Source organism: Gouania willdenowi, unplaced genomic scaffold (assembly GCF_900634775.1).
Source record: "Gouania willdenowi unplaced genomic scaffold, fGouWil2.1 scaffold_3_arrow_ctg1, whole genome shotgun sequence".
Classification (NCBI taxonomy): Eukaryota; Metazoa; Chordata; class Actinopteri; order Blenniiformes; family Gobiesocidae; genus Gouania; species Gouania willdenowi.
In genome coordinates, this window is record NW_021145162.1 from 105,659 (window position 1) to 126,648 (window position 20,990).

Consider the following 20,990-nt stretch of genomic DNA (forward strand, 5'->3'; position numbering starts at 1 on the left):
ACCTTTAACATCATTAGCTGAGAACTAATCTATATACATCTATGTCCTCAGGGTTCTCCTGTGGATGTTCTAAAGGATCCTCGGGTCCAGTGCTGGATTGAGAACTACAGGAACCTTCTGGACGCCTGGAGGTTCTGGCACAAACGAGCTGAGTTTGACATTCACAGAGGAAAACTGGACCCGAGTTCTAAACCTCTGGCTCAGGTCTGTTAGTGTTCCACTGTTATTTATATAAATCTTATATATCTATATTTACAGTGTGTGTGTGAGAGAGGTTGTAGGAAGTGACAGAGTAAGAGATAAAATCATTAAGTAATAATAAAAGGACATAAGAGATAAATAAATAACATTATAAAAACCTGATCAAACTCCCAGTTGTTCAAAGCAAAAAGAGATTAAATCATTCTGATCCAGATCCAAACTCTATCTCTATAGAAACAAAGAAGTTTTGCATGCGTACATGTGTGTGTGTGTGTGTGTGTGTTTGTGGTGTCTGTTTGACCTTGAACTTCCACATAGCCTGAGTGTGTGCATCCGTTATTTTGGACTTATTTGATGATTATGTTTCAAAACGTTTATTTTCATTTTATTTTGAAATCACCGCGGAATCAACGCTGATTACACTGGACAGAGGGTTAGACCGCAGAGGGTGGGGGTGGGGGTGGGGGTTTGCTGAGCAGCCTCACCCTAACCCTGATATACTCAACTATTATGTCAATTTGATTTTTATAGCGCAAATTACAACAAGTCATCTCCATAAAATATAAAGTTTCTATTTTATAGAAATAAATCTCTGTTAGAACCAGGTCCAGAGGTGGAGAACATCTGGTTCCACTGGTTGTTGTTAGTGAACAGAAGGACAAACAGAATAGAATAGAAGGATAGACCATCAGAATGTTCTAGACTAGTTGTGAACCATTGATCAGGAACCACCAGCTCCAGCATCAAAACACCAGAAAAGAGAACCCTCAGAGTTAGAGGAGAAGACACAGACTGCAGAACAACATGATACACTCGTTCCTAGTGGTTATGTTAAAGGGGACATATCATGCTTTTAAATCCTTCCTTTTTACATATAAATCATACAGTTGTGGTCTATATAAAGCAGAACTGCAATGATTGGGTCTGAATTCCTCATTATTATAGCTCCACCCCTTTTCTACCCCTTTTCTGATGTGCTTCTGAGAGCAACTCGTTTTGGTGCTGTCTCTTTAAATGCAAATGAGACACTTCATACCCCGCCCCCTCTCCAGGTTCAGCTCCACCCTGTTCGACCATTTTTGTAGTTTGATAGAAGAGATACGGCTATGTAGCGGATCATAAACTTTTTATTCAGAGGTTATTTACAAAATGTCAACAACGTTAGACTTGTCCATCCAGCCTTACATGTTCCAGCCAGAGTCTGACCCAGTGGAGCGACATGAAAATGAAGATGATGAACCTGCAGAACCCTAACAAGTGAGCTAACACAAGCACCGAGCTAACGCTAGCGCCAAGCTAACGTCACAAAATGCATTTTAATACAGTCTTTTCAAAGACAAAAACGTCAAAATGAAATGACTAATGAAAACTTTAGACTTAAATTAAATCACGTAGGCCATATCATCAAGGATCTAAAACGAGCACACAGCGCTAACATATGAAGACGGTGCTAATGCTAATGCTAACAAAACAATGACAGGGACGTCTTATCATCACTTTGTAGCGTTATTTACAGCTTACCGAAGTGCTCTGTTCATCGTCTCCAAAGATAGAAGGAATTGAACCCTCAATCAGACAAAGTCTTTCTGTAAATCCTTCTTTATACTGGTGGAGGTTGATGAAGCAGTCATCATTGAAGTGCTTCACACACACAAAAATGACCTTATCCACAGATGTGGTACATTTCTATAAAAAATAAAACTCAACCAGACACTTTGAAAAGGTTCTGATGCTGGGAGACGTTGTAATGAAGCGTGTGGGTTACTACATCCAACAACCCAACATTTAGACTTATCCTCTCGTAACTTCTGCATCCTGGAGCTTGGACTACAAAATAAAAGCCAGAAATAAAAATGACGGATTGCTCAAAGTGAGTTGATGTCATAATTTGGCAGTTCTGCTGCAAATACTGTGATGTAATAGTTCAAAAAACATAATAGAGAATAGAAAAATCTAAACAGATTGAAAAATATGATCAAAACAGAATATAAAGATATCTATGGAGCACCTGAAGAGATTATATAGAACTTTTCTGTACTTATAAACAATCTATATATACAACAAAATGCATTTAAGGGCTAAAAAAGTGGATTTAACATGATATGTCCTCTTTAATATTAATATTAAATGTATTACAGTATCCTCCATGATCTGAGATGTTACCACTACAGACCAGGTTTCATCTTCTCCTGGTCACATGTAATGATCTCAGCGATCACTACAGAGAGGACTCGGGGTGTGTTTTGCCTGACATCTGATACGATTCGTATCCCTATACATCGGTCACGATACGATATATCTGGATATTAAAGTATAAGGCGATTATTGCAAAAAAACATTTTTACATATAACTTAAGAATCTGTAAATGTTTACACCTTCATGAGAACATTATGTATGAAATGTATTTTATTGGCATATGTTACACTCAAAACATTGGCTTTAACATGCCATGTGCCAACAACTAAAAATAAAAAATAAACATACAATCTGCACTAAAGTCCTCCCTTTGACTTTAGTGCAGCCTAACTGAGGTTTATGCCTTGAACAACAAATAAATGCAGAAAGTTAGTCCTTTCTTTTTAGATTTTATTGAAAAAACACAAGCTGGTCAATAGCTCACTTCTTTAGGTAGTTACAATGTGTCCTGCAGTGGAAAAGACTTTCCTGGTTAAATAAAGGTTAAAAAAAAGAATATAAATATATTATTATATTTTGAAAAATAAAATAAAAATCGATATGGATGCATTCTGAATCTATCCGAGAATCGCACAACGTAATACCCGATGTGGGTCTCCGGCTGTGCTGCTCGGCGCGTCCCTGGGCCTGCGATGCCGTGTGCCCGTCTGCGTCATCTACCCTCTCCAGGCTCACACCAGACAGGCCCCCTACATGGACACTTCACTTCACTCCAAGCTGGTCTGGCCCACTCACTTGGTGTACCACACACCCATACTCAACCCTTGGGGGGCTGGGGGTGGAGGGGGCGGCGCCTGTGCTACTAAGTTTTGGCAGGGGGCGGCACTCCCACCTCAAGTTGCCCTACTAATCCCAATCTCCAACCACCCCGCGGAGGGTACGACCACCAGAGCTAATTCACCACATACACATAAATACACAGAGGTTTTTCTCTTAATTGCACCTCATACATTCACTAAATACACATTCACACAGGGGATAGGGAAGTGCCTCTCCATTGGGGAATGGTGGGTAGGGTGGTGGGTAGGTGCACACATTTGGGCCTGTTGATGGTTGGGCCACTGTGTAGAGTACAAATACATCAGGATGGTCAGGTGTGGTGGGGAGGTGGGTCTCTGGGGTGTGTGTAAGTAAGTAGTCAGTAAGTAATGTTTATTTATACTAGTCCAGTGCCCATCGGAAGTATGTATTCATGTGGGAGCATAAGGGGTATATTTGCGGGTGCAAAATGTGGGTGCAATTTTCCTGGTTTAATTCTATGGGACATGTGCATGACTTCATCATCACTTTTATATTTTTTTGTGTGGTGTATTTTTCTGTAACGTATGTTTTTTGGAGTCATGTATTTGTGTATCTTTCTGTTGTGTTTTTGTGCATAAATGTTTGCTGTTTTTTATTTTAATTTTTTTGTAATGTATGTTTTTTTGGAGTCATGTGTATTTTTGCATAATTATTGTTTTTGTTGCTATTGTAGTGTGATTCAGGGGTAATTTTGTGTATTTTTTGTATAAATATTTAGTTTTGTGTATTTTGAGTCATTTTCATGTTTGTTGTCATTTAGTGTGTGTGTGTGTGTGTGTGTGTGTGTGTCTAACTTTCACTAAACATATCTATTGTCAGTAGTTAAGTGTAGTAACAGCTGTGTCGTGAGTGAAGCTGCAGTAATCATCAGGTGACCTTCACTATGTAGCACTGTTTACTGATCTGACTATAACACTACAGTCACTACCACCCAATGGACGGGTGTTGTGACACAGACTGTTACCGGACTAAATGGTGGTCTGTTATACACGTAGACATGTAGACGGTGATCAATTGTGAAGTACACCCGATCGGGTGTGTGTGTGTGTGTGTGTGTGTGTGTGTGTGTGTGTGTGTGTGTGTGTGTGTATGTGTGTGACTCTGTACCTTAGACTCTAATCTCACACACACACGCTGCTGATAAATATGCATCTTTCAACACAGCAGCCATTGCCGTCAATAACTTCAGGGTGAGTCTGTCTGGTCTAAATATCGAACTACGGTCAAACTAACATGAAAATAAACGTTTTGAAACGTCATCACCAAATAAAGAACAGTAAAAAAAGTATTTTTCCTCAAAAGAGAAAAGAGAAGTCCACGGGAGCTCACGCACACACAGGAAGTGAGCTGTGTAGTAAATAGATATAGATGGTGCTCTAGCGCCCCCTCACACCCTGAGGTCAAAAGATGAATAGGTTTCATTTCGGGGCCGTCCAGAAGTGAAATAAAATTAAAATAAACATTTTGAAATGACCAAATGACTCCAAAATAACAGATACACACACTTGGGGTATTTGGAACCCGTCGACAAAGTTTCAGGTCGAACTCGCACCGCGTCGAGAGATATTTGCTCCACACACACACACACACACACACACGCACGCACACAGACGTCCCTTGCTTTTTAGTTAGACTAGTACAGTGCCCGTCAGAAGTATGCATTCATGTGGGAGCATAAGGGGTATAATTGCATATTTTTGTATCTTTCTGTTGTGTTTTTGTGCATTTTTTGTATAATTATTATTTTTGTTACTCATTTTTATATTTTTTTTGTTTGATGTATTTTTCTGTAATGTATGTTTTTGGAGTCATTATGTGTATTTTTGTATCTTTCTTTTGTCTTTTTATGCATTTTTTGTATATTTATTGTTTTTTGTTGCCATTGCAGTGTGATTCTGGAATGTTTTTGTGTATTTTTGTATTTTTTTAGTGTAGTTTTGTACATTTCTGTTGTTATTTTGTGTAGTTTTGTATAAATATTTAGTTTTGTGTATTTTGAGTCATTTTCATATATTTTTTGTTGTTTGGTGTATTTTTCTGTAATGTATGTTTTTTGGAGTAATTTTGTGTGTCTTTGGAGCCTTTTTGTATATTTGTATTCATTTCTGTTGTCATTTTGTGTACTTTTTGTATAAATATTGTTTAGTTTTATTTTACTCATTTGGTATATTTTTATTTCTAGTACAGTGCCCGTCGGAAGTATGCATTTATGTGGGAGCATAAGGGGTATATTTGCGGGTGCAAAATGTGGGTGCAATTTTCCTGGTTTAATTGTGTGTGTGTGTGTGTGTGCGTGCGTGTGTGTCTGTGTGTGTGTGTGTCTGTGTCTACATCCATCTACTCCATGCACGCGCATCAGCCGTGTGTGTGTGTGTGTGTCTACATCCGACTCCGTGAACGCGCATCAAATAAATAAATCCCGTGTGTGTTCCCGTGAATGTTTGAGACGCTGATAACAAAACTCCATAGACATTGTAGAGCCAATCAGAAAAGTAACAAAACTGCGCAAAACAAAACATAAAGCTCCAAACTACATGAGTGAGTAAGTAAATTCAAGTATTATCTACAATTCGGCTGTCTTTTTTTAAAAAACAAAAATTATTTTTTACTTTTGAACCGAGTGGTCAGAGCTTAGCTTCCATGCACGGCACCACAGAGAATCTGTAGTTTTCCAGATGGAGAATTGAACGGGTTGGAAACGTGTCTTTAAAAGACTCACTAGTGGCTGATGGTTTCAAACAATCTATTCAGAGCTCCGTGTCTCGGTCTAAACCATCTTCTTCTCTATCGCTCGTGTGTTTACAGCTGCTTAGCTGTGTGCGCAGCCATTTGCTCTGGCCGCACACGTGACTCTTGCTCTTACTCTTGAGCTGTGCAGTGAAGATGGTGCGCTAGCGCCCCCTCACACCCTGAGGTCAAAAGCTGAATAGGTTTCATTTCGGGGCCGTCCAGAAGTGAAATAAAATTAAAATAAACATTTTGAAATGACCAAATTACTTACACATACTCGGGGTATTTGGAACCCGTTGACTAAGTCTCAGGTCAAACTCGCACCGCGTCTGGGAGATAATTGCTCCACACACACACACACACACACACACACACACACACACACACACACACACACACACACACACACACACATCCCCACAGACGTCCCTTGCTTTTTAGTTAGATGAATACTGTGTGCGTGTGTGTGTGTGTGTGCCAGCCATCTCCTCCGCTTCTTGCACATAATCCGTCGCAGGTTGTTAAGAGGGACACGGTAACTACGGTAGCCAGTTAAGTCAACTATTCATCAGCATGTATGTCTATACTGTACAACCCCTCGACTAACAGAGAAAGTTTGTCACACCAGTGCCACCACTGGATAAGTTTGTGTAGAGCCCTGATAATAATAAATATGTTGATAGGGATATAATATGAATAGTGAAAGTAGTAATAGTAATAAAAGTAATGTTGTAATATTAATGTTAATAATTGCACTAACAAAATAATATAATAATGAACTAAAAACAATATTAATAATAAACAATATAAAATAATTATAAGGTAATATAATGATAATATAGCAATGCTAATAATACAATGAGAACACCAGTAACTATAATAAAAATATATATTAATAATGAAAAAGAATATAATGGTAATTATAAGAATAGCAATAACTATAGTAAAATTATACAATAACAATAACAAATTAATATAATGAAAATCCAGTAAGTATAATACAATAAAAAATAATAACAACATAAAATAATAAGGTAATAAGCAATAAAAAATAATACCACGAGAATACCACTAACTATAAGAAAAAAAAATATAAGAATAGCAATGACAATAATATGGTAGTAGTACGATTAGATAGAGATTATATAATACTGTGTGTGTGTTTGTGTGTGTGTGTCCCGATGTAGTGCACGCACGCACGCGCATCAGCCGTGTGTGTGTGTGTGTGTGTGTGTGTGTGTGTGTGTGTTTGTTTACATTGTAGCTGCTAGCATCTTTCTTAGCACATAGAAGAATATAAGAAGAAACACTCACCGTTGCACAGAACAAACAATAATCATAGTGAACCCATCCGCTCATAATAACGTTACATTCCTCTGTCTGAAGAACCAGATAGTTTGTGATAAGGTCGGCTAACGACCGTCAGCACAGGCACCGCCCACACTCATGGAGATGAAGGAGGAAGTGACGTCTGTGACCCGAGATTTAAAGTAAGTTTGGAATCACAGGAATAATATTAAATAACCATGTAATATTAACTTAAATGACTTTTAGTGGTACAAAAACCTTTTTAATATTGACCTTTTTTTTTTTTAACCCAAACAGACGTCATGAACCCGGAACCGAAAGTGGCGATAGATATAGATGGTGCGCTAGCGCCCCCTCACACCCTGAGCTCAAAAGTTGAATAGGTTTCATTTCGGGGCCGTCCAGAAGTGAAATAATATTAAAATAAACATTTTGAAATGACCAAATTACTCCAAAATAACAGATACACACACTCAGGGAATTTGGAACCCGTCGATCGAGTTTCAGGTCGAACTCGCACCGCGTCTGGGAGATATTTGCTCCACACATACACACACACAGACACACACACACACACACACAGACACACACACACACAGACACAGACACACACACACACACACACACACACACACACACTGGTTGCCTTGGGGGCGGTCCTTGTGGTGTGCAGTGGGTAGGACGTGGTTGCTTGGCGCTTTTGGATGAAGCTGTTTGCTAGGGGACGGCACTAGCTGTTCCGGTGGTTGAGGTCGCTGTCGGCTGCCGGGTAGGTCTGTCCTGCTATTTGCGGACCGGTTGGTGGGTCTGGGGTGCCCTTGACTGGGGGCTGCTGTTCCGCAGTGGGAACTGGAATTCATTTATTTAATTGCAATAAAAAAACATGCATTGCTGTCTTAAAATTATTGCACTTCTTGTAGTGTTGACCTTTGACAGCATGTGCAGACAAGGTAAAATAAAATAAAAAAAGGAACTTCCAGAAGACCATCAGACTGAGAGCAGAGTGATCTACCTGCACAATAGGACACTAACAGGTCTCTAGATATACAGGAGCTAGATCATGTAGAGCTTTGTATGCTAACAGGAGGATTTTAAACTCTATTCTAGATTTTACAGGAAGTCAATGAAGAGAAGCCAATACTGTAGAAATATGTTCTCTCCTGTTAGTACCTGTTAGTATTCTAGCTGCAGCATTCTGAATTAACTGGATACTTTTTAGTGAGTTACTAGGACATCCTGACAGTATAGAGTTATAATAATCTAATCTAGATGTAACACATGCATGGATCAGTTTTTCAGCATCACTCTGGGTCAAGATATTCCTGATTTTATAGATATTATGGAGGTAGAAGAAGGCTGTCCTTGTGATTTGTTTAATATGAGAATTAAAGGATAAGTCAGTATCAAAGATAATGTCTATGTTTATTACTGTGGTGCTGGGTGACAGAGTGATGTCATCTAGAGACACTATTTACTCTGATAATTTATCTCTGAGGTGTTTTGGACCAAATAAAATCACTTTGGTTTTATCCTGGTTAAGAAGGAGAAAGTTACGACTCATCCAGGATGTGATGTCATTAAGACAAACCTGGAGTTTTAATACCTGATGAGTTTCATCTGATTTCATTGAGAGATAAAGCTGTGTATCATCTGCATAGCAATGGAAATGTATATAATGTTCTGATAATGTTACCTAGTGGAAGCATATATAATATATTGGTCCTAAAACTGAACCTTGTGGAACTCCATGATGAACTCTGGCTGAGGACAGATTATTAACATGAACAAAGTGGTTCTGTCTGATAGGTAGGATTTAAACCAACCCAGCGCTGTTTCTTTAATCCCAGTCTCTGCAGCAGTAGATGATGATCCACTGTATCAAAGGCTGCACTGAGATCTAAGATCACCAGAACTGAGACCAACCCTCTGTCTGAGGCTAAGAGGAGATCATTGGTTACTTTTACTAAGACAGTCTCTGTGCTGTGATTGGCTCTAAAGCCAGACTGAAAGCTCTCTATAAATTGTTCCTATAGGTGATCACATAGTTGACCTGTGATGACTTTTTCAATAATTTTGTAAATAAAAGGTAGATTAGATATTGATCTATAAATGGATCAATGGTTGTTTTTAAGGAGAGGTTTGATTACAGTGGTTTTAAAGGCCTGTGGTTCATAACCTGTTACTAGAGATGTGTTAATCCACTTCATCATATTAGTGCTGATTAGTGGAAGAACATCTTTAAATAGTGGAGATGGGATTGGATCTAAAAGACAGGTTGTTGGTTTAGAAGCACTAACTATTGAGGTCAGTTCAGATAGACCAATTGGAGTGAAACTATGTAAATAAAAGCTGCATGTTGAGGATATGTCAGGAGCTGCTTTGTTTAATAAAGTATTGATCACTCCTGCAGGGGGGACATTAGCTTTGTTTCTAATTGTTAGAATTTTATCAGTAAAGAAGTTGATGAAGTCATCACTGCTCAGGTTGACAGGAATAGAGGGTTCAACAGAGCTGTGGCTATTGGTGGGCGTGGCTACAGTGTTGAATAGAAACCATGGATTGTTTTTGTTTTCCTCTATTAAAGTTAAATAATAGGAGGTTTTAGCTTTGCAAAGAGCTTTTTTTTTTACAAGCTAACAAACTTTATTTCCAGGCAGTATGAACTTCTACCATGTTTGAGGAGAGACATTACCTTTCCAATTTTGCAATGCCTGTTTTAAAAGACGTAATTCAGATTTCTAGATCTGAAAGAATAGGATTTTGAGGATATATTGTCGTGTGATCAGTATCTAAATAATATGTTAGAACAAGGTACAGGACATGATTAAGATAATGAGTTGGTTTGTTTACATGTTGTGTAAAGCCGATTGAATCGAATAGTGAGATAAATAATTTATTTAAGCTGTTGTTTTCATCATCAACATGAATGCATCAGACCACCAGATCAGTGAGAAAGTCAGAGAATTCAGAGAGAAACTCTGATTATAGACCAGGAGGACGATAAACTATAAACAATAAAGTGGGTTTTTCTATCTTGTTTTTGGGGATTACAAATTTCAAGTGAGAGGCTTTCGGATGAATTTTGGTTAAGTTTGGTTTTTGGGGTAACTGATAAGCTTGAGGGAAAAACTGCTGCCACTCCTCCTCCCCGACCACTCTCACGGGGAATATGGTGATTACCATAATTGGGAGGGCTGGCTTCATTAGGAGCAATTAAATCTTCATTTTTGAGCTAAGTCTCAGTGAGGCATAATAAACCTAATTGATGGTCAGTTATAAGATCACTCACTAAAAGAGATTTAGATGAAAGCGATTTGATATTTAATTGTCCACATTTAATAGTTTTTTTTATTGTTTTGTGTTCTGTTTGTAGTTTTAATTTTGATGAGATTTTTATGGTTAACATTTCTATTGTGGGCTTTAGTTTGTGTTGCATGTTGTTCTGTACAGCTCAGCACAGTGTTTATGGGGTACTGTATATGTGCTCTATATTTTGAGTAAAGGACTTATCTATGGAAGTGTTTGTTGTAACTGCTGGTTTATTCTCAGCTAGTCATGCGCGTGTGGAGTTGTGAATCACAGACTGTAAATTTAATTTTAGCATTTGTGCTCCATCTAAATTACAGTGGACTCTGTCATTTTTTGATAGATCCACAGGATTGTAAGAAGTTGTGCTGCTGGAAAAGGCGACTAAATTGTTCTATACCCTTATTTAATGTAGAAAGAGGGCCAGAAATGAACATTTATTTCCCACATGCCTTTAGAACGTTAAAGAGAAGGTTAAACTCATTCATGGTCCATATCGTTTCACGTCGGGTGGTATTGTTCGTCCCTACATGTAACACTATTTTAGTGACAGTTGCTGGCAGCGTGGGTAACATTTGATTAAGTTTGTTTAAGATAGTGTGAACTGTAGCACCTGGAATACAGTGTGTGATGACATTAAAGAATCTAATATTTCTCGTTATTGAATCATCGATAATGAGTGTAGTTTGTGGGAAGAGAGTGTTAGGAGTGAGTGCACGCCGGTTATACTTGCCGGGAAGGTCCGACGGGTGGATCACACCTGGCTGTGGGGGAGTTTCCATCCTCGGAGTTGACTGGTGTTGGGGTGTGTGTGTGGGAACGTCTGGTGGTGCTCGGGTTGCAGAAAGCTGCGGGAAAGTGTCTGTTTCTGGCTCCGGTTGGCGTTGAAGCAGCTCTGTTTCTAACGGCGTGAGGGTCGCTGATGTCTGTGGGTGGTCCTCCGTCATCAGCTGGCATTGAAGGGGTGCTGCAGTAGCATGTCTCTGGACTGCAGCTTTGAGGAGGTTTCGATGGGCTACAGAGGAGATTTTCGGCCGGTGGGAATTTAATCCAGGTGATGGCGGAGGCGTTTTCCTGGTGGTTGTTTCAGTCGGCTTAATTGAACTGAGTTTGTCCCCGTTGTCATATAAGAGAGCTTCAAAACCATTGTGGAGAGTAAGAGGAGGAGGAGGGACAACATTTTCCGTGTCATTCTGTCGTCTATGTCAGACAACAACCTCAGTCCACAATGGCAGGCATGGTGTGGAACAGGACAGTCCTGGACCTGGATTCTCCCAGGGAACTGTGTCGTTATCACATGGAATATTATGGAGGAAGGATGACAGCGTTACTGACTGTTGTACAACCGTGTCTGTATATTTGGTGAGTAATTCATCTTTCTTTTTTAGCTCGTTAGAAAGGAAATGAATCTCTTCCTGTAGTTTGGTAATTTCTTTGTTGGCGTTTAGTAGCAAAAAGTCTTTCTCTGACGGTGAGTGAGCGACCATCTTGCGGTACTCACGGAACGAAAGCGGCTCTATGACTTTGTTGTTAGCAAAGCTCTCAAGTCTCATGCATTCGGCGTGAGACACGCATTTCAACCTGATGTGAATCACTGAATGTGTGCGTGTGTGTGAGAGTGAGCCCAGGGAGGAGAGATGGACAGGTAGCAAGACGCGCGTGCACACGCACACACACACACACACACACACACACACACACACACACACCATGTTTCCTCTGGAAGTGTGAGCCACACACATGCATTATAGATCACCCCTGCACTAAGAAATGCTAAATACTAAATAGTTTTATTTGTACAAATGTATGTGTTTTTTTAATCAGATTCAACTTAAATCGCTGCATTGTTGCAAACTTTACACATTTATCATATTCATGTTCCATAGAATTAAACCAGATAAATCACACACACTATTTTATTTTACACCCATAAATAAACCCTTTATAACACTACAGAGTACAGTGTGTACACCTCTATCTACATACAACCTTCAAACACATACTCATTTGGACATAATTCAGAGCTCTACTTAAGCTCCTCCCACTATATGAATACATACTTCTGACAGGCACTGTAGTAGTATATATATATATATATTTGTTCCTGAAACCCAGCCCTAATCCAACACACTGCTGGATCAGATTAATCCTGGTTTCTTGGATCAAAGTTATCCTAATCCTACTAAAAACTTTTGAACAACACAAACTAAGGGTTTGATTTGGATTAAAACCAAGATTACGTGATCTAATACAATCTCAGGATCAGATTTTAGTTTTTAACTGGTTTTCGATATTTGATCCAATGTTATTCAGAGAATCTGTGGATATGAAGTTTTTGAATGTGCGACATACGTTATGGGAGTTATAGGCCAAACTGCTTTGACCTTGGTTATAGCGCCACCTGCTGGCAGACATTCACTAACATTGAATCACCTGTTCCTTGTCCCATTATCATCATTTCCTGAAAATTTCATCAAAATCTATTCATAACTTTTCAATTTATTGTGTACACAGACACACAGACACACACACCAACATACTTCCAAAAACCACCATTTTTAAAAGTAATAATAATAAGTAATAATAGTAAAGCATTACAAATGGTAACACATTTTAATAATTATTAACTATGTATGTGTAATAGAACTATTACACCAGGTTTGTGTTTAATTACATTGCAATTGAAAGTTTTTACAGAATTTCAATGCCAATTATAATTACAAAGTAAATTATTTGAACTCAATTACCATCCAATTACCATTACAACAGCAATAGATTATTTATGTCATAATTGTAATTAATGATCAATTAGGTGATTATAACAATCCACTGTCAAATGATAGGGACAGGACGCTGTAGGAGAGCTGAGAGGCGTGGCTTAGTACCCAGTTTATACCACCTGGCCTTAAGTGTGTGTGTGTGTGTGTGTGTGTGTTTCCTACAGGTGTTTGTTAGCTGTAACTTCTGTGGTAAGTCCATCTCCTACAGTGGGGCGGCCGTCCCCCACCAGGGCCGGGGGTTCAGCCAGTACGGTGTGGGAGGGTCACCCACCAAGTCCAAAGTGACCAGCTGCCCTGGCTGCAGGAAGCCCCTCCCCCGCTGTGCCCTGTGCCTTATGAACATGGGCACGCCCGTCTCACACTGTCCAGGTGAACAAAATAAACGCTTTGTTTCACTGAAACTAAACATGTTGACGTTTATACAACAACAGATATTCAATAAGTGCAAATATTTATACTGAACAAAAATATAAACACAACACGTGTTTTTGATGAACTCAAAGATCTAAAACATTGTCTATAAACACTAAAGATATATTTATATCTATATAGTAATAATGTATTATGTATGTAGTAATAATGTATTATGTATGTAGTAATAATGTACTATGTGTGTAGTAATAATGTACTATGTGTGTAGTAATAATGTATTATGTATGTAGTAATAATGTATTATGTATGTAGTAATAATGTACTATGTGTGTAGTAATAATGTACTATGTGTGTAGTAATAATGTATTATGTATGTAGTAATAATGTATTATGTATGTAGTAATAATGTACTATGTGTGTAGTAATAATGTACTATGTGTGTAGTAATAATGTATTATGTGTGTAGTAATAATGTATTATGTATGTAGTACTAATGTATTATGTATGTAGTACTAATGTATTATGTATGTAGTAATAATGACGTGTTTATATAGTAATAATGTATTATGTGTGTAGTAATAATGTACTATGTGTGTAGTAATAATGTATTATGTATGTAGTAATAATGACATGTGTTTATATAGTAATAATGTACTATGTGTGTAGTAATAATGTACTATGTATGTAGTAATAATGTACTATGTGTGTAGTAATATTGTACTATGTGTGTAGTAATAATGTACTATGTGTGTAGTAATAATGTATTATGTATGTAGTACTAATGTATTATGTATGTAGTAATAATGACGTGTTTATATAGTAATAATGTATTATGTGTGTAGTAATAATGTACTATGTGTGTAGTAATAATGTATTATGTGTGTAGTAATAATGTATTATGTATGTAGTAATAATGACATGTGTTTATATAGTAATAATGTACTATGTGTGTAGTAATAATGTATTATGTATGTAGTAATAATGACATGTGTTTATATAGTAATAATGTACTATGTGTGTAGTAATAATGTACTATGTGTGTAGTGATAATGTACTATGTGTGTAGTAATAATGTATTATGTATGTAGTAATAATGACATGTGTTTATATAGTAATAATGTACTATGTGTGTAGTAATAATGTACTATGTGTGTAGTGATAATGTACTATGTGTGTAGTAATAATGTATTATGTATGTAGTAATAATGACATGTGTTTATATAGTAATAATGTATTATGTATGTAGTAATAATGTATTGTGTTTAGTAATAATGTATTATGTATGTAGTCATAATGTATTATGTATGTAGTAATAATGTATTATGTATGTATTAATAATGACATGTGTTTATATAGTCATTATGTATGTATTAATAATGACATGTGTTTATATAGTCATTATGTATGTAGTAATAATGACATGTGTTTATATAGTCATTATGTATGTAGTAATAATGACATGTGTTTATATAGTCATTATGTATGTAGTAATAATGACATGTGTTTATCTAGTCATTATGTATGTAGTAATAATGACATGTGTTTATATAGTCATTATGTATGTAGTAATAATGACATGTGTTTATATAGTAATTATGTATGTAGTAATAATGACATGTGTTTATATAGTCATTATGTATGTAGTATTAATGACATGTGTTTATATAGTAATTATGTATGTAGTAATAATGACATGTGTTTATATAGTAATTATGTATGTAGTAATAATGACATGTGTTTATATAGTAATTATGTATGTAGTAATAATGACATGTGTTTATATAGTCATTATGTATGTAGTAATAATGACATGTGTTTATATAGTAATTATGTATGTAGTAATAATGACATGTGTTTATATAGTCATTATGTATGTAGTAATAATGACATGTGTTTATATAGTCATTATGTATGTAGTAATAATGACATGTGTTTATATAGTCATTATGTATGTAGTAATAATGACATGTGTTCCACAGGAACAGGGAGGTCAGAAGAGAAAGTTGATCTGACCAGAGAAAATAAACTGGCTCAGTTCAACAACTGGTTCACCTGGTGTCACAACTGTAGACATGGAGGACACGCTGGTCACATGCTCAGCTGGTTCAGGTACACACACACACACACACACACACACACACACACCACCAGTCATCTCAAAGCGTTTTAACAAAATATAAAGTCCATAATAAGAAAGAAAAAACCCAACAAGATCCACATGAACAAGTATTTATCATCTAACAATATCACCATCATAAACACCATTAAAGAAACATAAACATTATTTACTATAGCCTCCATACTCTCCAACAACATTTATCTCATGACATGACAGCACATCCCACCCAGTAGCTAGAGAACGTAGCAGCAGCGGTCACGTGATATCCGGTGGGGCCCTCTGCCACTATGGGCGTGGTCGTCGTCCCTGGGGGCGCTGCTCTCGGTGCTGCTTCCGTTCCGGGTCCTTCTGGCCTGGGGTCCGGTCCCTGCTGGCTCTGGGCCCACCGGTGGGCGCCCGTCGGCTGCCCATTCGGCACGGCTCTGGCCGTTTGCTGGGGTCTCGGGCGGGGGGCTCTCTGGGCCCTCCCCTCGGGGGATGGGTGCTTGGGTGTGGGTGGGCGGGATGCTGGCTGCTTGGGGCTTCCTCGGATGTGTGTGTGGGGGGCGATGGCTGCCTCTCGGCCTGGGATCTTGGGGGCGTCTGGGGGGCTGCTCGGCCGTGGAGGGGTGGCCTGGGGCTAAAGCTGATCACGTTCTCACGGAGCGACACTACGCTACACGAAAACGGACAATGCTTCACAGGCACAGCAAAGTTAAACGGTCACTGGTGGCTCTGTATTTAGGAGTCAGTGATGATTTGCATTGTTTTAGACGGAGTTAGTGGTGATTGAAGATGAGTTTAATGCAGCCAGGACAAGAGGAGGGAGGGCGGTGCTCCTAATAAGCGGTCAAACATTGCACCACGATGACGGTGTTTCATGCTGATTTTGTCCATTTCCACGTTTAACCATTTTCATTGGTTGATTCTGTGATTCCGTACGCGATTCCTCAACGCAAATTTTATAGGGCCGTAGGGTATGTTACGAAGCTAGATTACCTCCTGTCGCGCTAACTTTCAGAATTTTATCAGTGTGTGCTGTCCTACAAAGCTGGCTAATGTCTTACGGAGCTAAATTACCACGGTAACTTAGGCTGAATGACTAGCCTGGTCAGGACAAGGTTTTGCTCTGTCTAGGCTGACAGGAGAGAGAATATTTAGACATCAATGTAATCCTTTCATTTACTGATGACATCATTTAGCAGTGGAGTGCAGCCACGGCGGTTGCCGAGGCAAAAGCCCGGACATGGGAGGAGTTTGGTGAGGCCATGGAGAACGACTTCCGGACGGCTTCGAAGAGATTCTGGACCACTATCCGGCGTCTCAGGAGGGGGAAGCAGTGCACCGTCAACATTATGTATGGTGCGGATGGTGCGCTGCTGACCTCGACTCGAGACGTTGTGGATCGGTGGGGGGAATACTTCGAAGACCTCCTCAATCCCACCGACACGCCTTCCAATCAGGAAGCAGGGCCCAGGGACCCGAGAGTGGGCTCTCCTATCTCTGGGGCTGAGGTTGCCGAGGTGGTTAAAATGCTCCTCGGTGGCAGGGCTCCGGGGGTGGATGAGATCCGCCCGGAGTTCCTCAAGGCCCTGGATGTTGTGGGGCTGTCATGGCTGACACGACTCTGCAACATCGCGTGGACATCGGGGGCAGTGCCTCTGGATTGGCAGACCGGGGTGGTGGTCCCCCTTTTTAAGAAGGGGGACCGGAGGGTGTGTTCCAATTATAGAGGGATCACACTCCTCAGCCTCCCCGGTAAGGTCTATTCAGGGGTACTGGAGAGGAGGGTCCGCCGGATAGCTGAACCTCGGATTCAGGAGGAGCAATGTGGTTTTCGTCCTGGCCGTGGAACTGTGGACCAGCTCTACACCCTCAGCAGGGTCCTTGAGGGGTCATGGGAATTCGCCCAACCAGTCCACATGTGTTTTGTGGACCTGGAAAAGGTATTTGACCGTGTCCCTCGGGGATTCCTGTGGGGGGTCCTCCGGGAGTATGGGGTATCGAACCTCCTGATAGGAGCTGTTCGTTCCCTGTATGACCGGAGTCAGAGTCTGGTCCGCATTGCCGGCAGTAAGTCGAAATCGTTTCCGGTGAGGGTTGGACTCCGCCAGGGCTGCCCTTTGTCACCGATTCTGTTCATAACTTTTATGGACAGAATTTCTAGGCGCAGTCAGGGCGTTGAGGGGGTCCGGTTCGGGGGCCTCAGTATTGCATCACTGCTTTTTGCAGATGATGTGGTCCTGTTGGCTCCAACATACCGTGACCTTCAACTCTCACTGGATCAGTTCGCAGCCGAGTGTGAAGCGGCCGGAATGAGAATCAGCACCTCCAAATCCGAGTCCATGGTTCTCGACCGGAAAAAGGTGGAGTACCTTCTCCGGGTTGGAGATGAGGTTCTGCCCCAGGTGGAGGAGTTCAAGTACCTCGGGGTCTTGTTCACGAGTGAGGGAAGGATGGAGCGAGAGATCGACAGGCGGATTGGTGCGGCGTCTGCAGTGATGCAGAGTCTGCACCAGTCCGTCATTGTGAAAAGGGAGCTGAGCCAAAAAGCAAAGCTCTCGATTTACAGGTCGGTCTACGTTCCAACCCTCCCTAGTGAGGCGTTAGTGAGGCGTTCAGGGCACGTCGCTCCGGAAGGAGGCCCCGGGGAAGACCCAGGACACGCTGGAGAGACTATGTCTCTCGGCTGGCCTGGGAACGTCTCGGGGTCCCCCCGGAAGAGCTGGAGGAAGTGGCCGGGGAGAGGGAAGTCTGGGCCTCCCTACTGAGGATGCTGCCCCCGCGACCCGGAAACGGCTAAGCGGGAGAAGATGGATGGATGGATGGATCATTTAGGAAAGTTATAGATTTATATCTGATGGACTGATCTACAGTCAATTGATGAAGTCTGTGTGTCTGTATGCATGGACGGGTGAAGTCAGTCAGTCAGTCAGTCATACTGTACATCCACAGCAAATGTATGTGTTCAGTGCATTTCATACATAAGGCAACTCAATGTTCTTCACATGATCAAAAAGTGCAACAGAAAACATTCAACAGCTTAAAATCAATAAAAACATTTAAAATCAATTAAAATCATCAACAAACACATGACATCATCATCATGACCATAAATCTCTATCAATCATACACAGTAGATAAAATAGTTCCTTTAACTTTGATTTAAAAATGTTCACATGTGATGCTGACTTCAGCTCTGCTGCAGTTTGTTCCACTTCTTTGCAGCATAACAACTAAACACAGCATCACCATGGTTACTGTGAGCTCTGGGCTCCACTATCTGACCTGTGTCCATAGATCAGTTTAATTTATGGATCAATAAATGTCGTTCTGCTTTTGTGGAGCTAGTCTTTGTGTACATTATTATAAGTGTAAATAGATGCTTTTAATATGTGTGTGTGTGTGTGTGTGTGTGTGTGTGTGTGTGTCCATCTGATCATATTTATCTCCATCACTTTCAGTTTTCCTTTTGATGAACATGACATCATCTAACTCTTCTTTTATTTCTTCTTCTTTAAGTCCATGCAGTGGCCACGCCCCTCCCTAGACATTAAAACCATGAGCTGATCTAGTTTCAGGTCTAGACTCATCACAGACAGAATAAAGCTCAACATGAGATGCACTTATTTATAGAAATGTATATTAAATGATTATTTAATGTTCTGTCATTTTATTTTCTAGATGTTTTTTATTGTTTCAATAATTTAGAGACTTAATGAATGTTTATATGATTTGTTTCAAACACAGATTGTTATAATAATGGTGATTTACTTGAGTCAGCACTAATTTCACGCCACCAGAGAAACTTCCAGTGAATATTTTACAAATAAATAAAACTTCACTGATGATGACATTTAGATATTGTGTGACAAAGATATCAAAGGTTGTTATTTTGAGAAGAATCATATTTATGATTAAAAGTTATGATTGTATTATATTCTAAAGTTTATAATTATCTGGCTCGTCTTCCTTTCTTTCTGTTCACATCATAACTTTATATTTAGTTCTACAAAATGTGTTTACAGCTAATTTTACTGATTATTGTTACACATCATCCTGTATGTGTATTATATACAGTATAAATGTGTAGATTTAACTGTTAGAGAAACTATTTTATTAAATACAAAGTAAACGACATGTAAACAGAAAAACAAAGGTAGAAATAGTAGTAATAGTATTTAAATTATGAAGTGCTGAGGGTATAAATATACATATAAACACATTTTACTGATGTATTAACATATAAACCAAAAAATATGGAAATGGGACATTTTATTGCTACAAATGTGTAAAACATATTTTAGGGAATGGACACACCCCTTTGTTTAGTGTTATAGTTATCAGTGGTTAAATTGTGGTATGAGCAGTTTATTGTTTTCAGATTTGACAAATAAGTTGTTTTTGTACATTTTTTACTTTTTTCTCTCTTTTTTCCAAATTATTAATTCTTTTTTTCTTTTTTTTTTTCTATGTTGCCAAACTATTTCATTCTCCTCTGTTTGTCCATAAACATAAACATATACAGTCAGTGTTACTGTATAAACACACACTAACACTGTGCTTTGTGTTCACAGAGACCACACTGAGTGTCCAGTCTCAGCCTGTACCTGCAGGTGTATGCAGCTGGACACCACTGGAAACCTACTTCCTGCTGACAGCAGCTAACGGACATGCTCAGTGAGGAGCGCTAACTATGCTAAGCTAATAAACACGTCAGCTGCTTTCAGCTTTGTTTTATTGTTTAAAGTTTGGTTTGGTTCTTTAAAGGCTTGTCATGTGACTCTCTGAGGGTCACCTTTATCTGAGGAGGGTTTCAGGGGCCACGTCAGGGGCCACGTCAGGGGCCACGTCTGCTTTGAGCTGATGCTACAGGCTGGTGCTCCAACAACAGGAAGTGGTTGGAAAACAGCAGCTGCTCAGAACAGACCATCATAACACACACACACACAGACACAGACACACAGACACACACACACACACAGAAACACACACACACACGCACACAAACACACACACACACATAAAATCATCAGAGGTTTATTCCATAAAACAGGTTATGTTCAAACTCTGAGTATCTCATTCCTAAACATGAGGTACAGTATGTTTATCTCTGAGTATGTTACCATGGTAACATTGTCCATGAACTAAACCTGGTCACTGACAGGTTTTATCAAAGAAACCCTGGGTTTCTACC

General features: G+C 39.4%; 1 protein-coding gene across 4 annotated transcripts in view; it reads left to right on the top strand.

The window, feature by feature from the left end:
- mios (missing oocyte, meiosis regulator, homolog (Drosophila)) overlaps positions 1-20,750 on the top strand; it is a 60,752-nt gene extending 40,002 nt beyond the window's left edge. For 3 of the 4 annotated variants that reach the window (XM_028442164.1, XM_028442166.1, XM_028442167.1), the window contains exons 9-12: positions 52-204; positions 13,488-13,692; positions 15,675-15,804; positions 20,371-20,522. In XM_028442164.1, coding sequence (XP_028297965.1) covers positions 52-204; positions 13,488-13,692; positions 15,675-15,804; positions 20,371-20,461 — 579 coding nt within the window. In that variant the 3' untranslated portion in view covers positions 20,462-20,522. Of the gene's footprint in view, positions 1-51; positions 205-13,487; positions 13,693-15,674; positions 15,805-20,370; positions 20,523-20,563 lie in introns of those variants that run through there. The other variant, XM_028442165.1, reaches the window with a different exon arrangement.
- Positions 20,751-20,990: the final 240 nt, after the last annotated feature.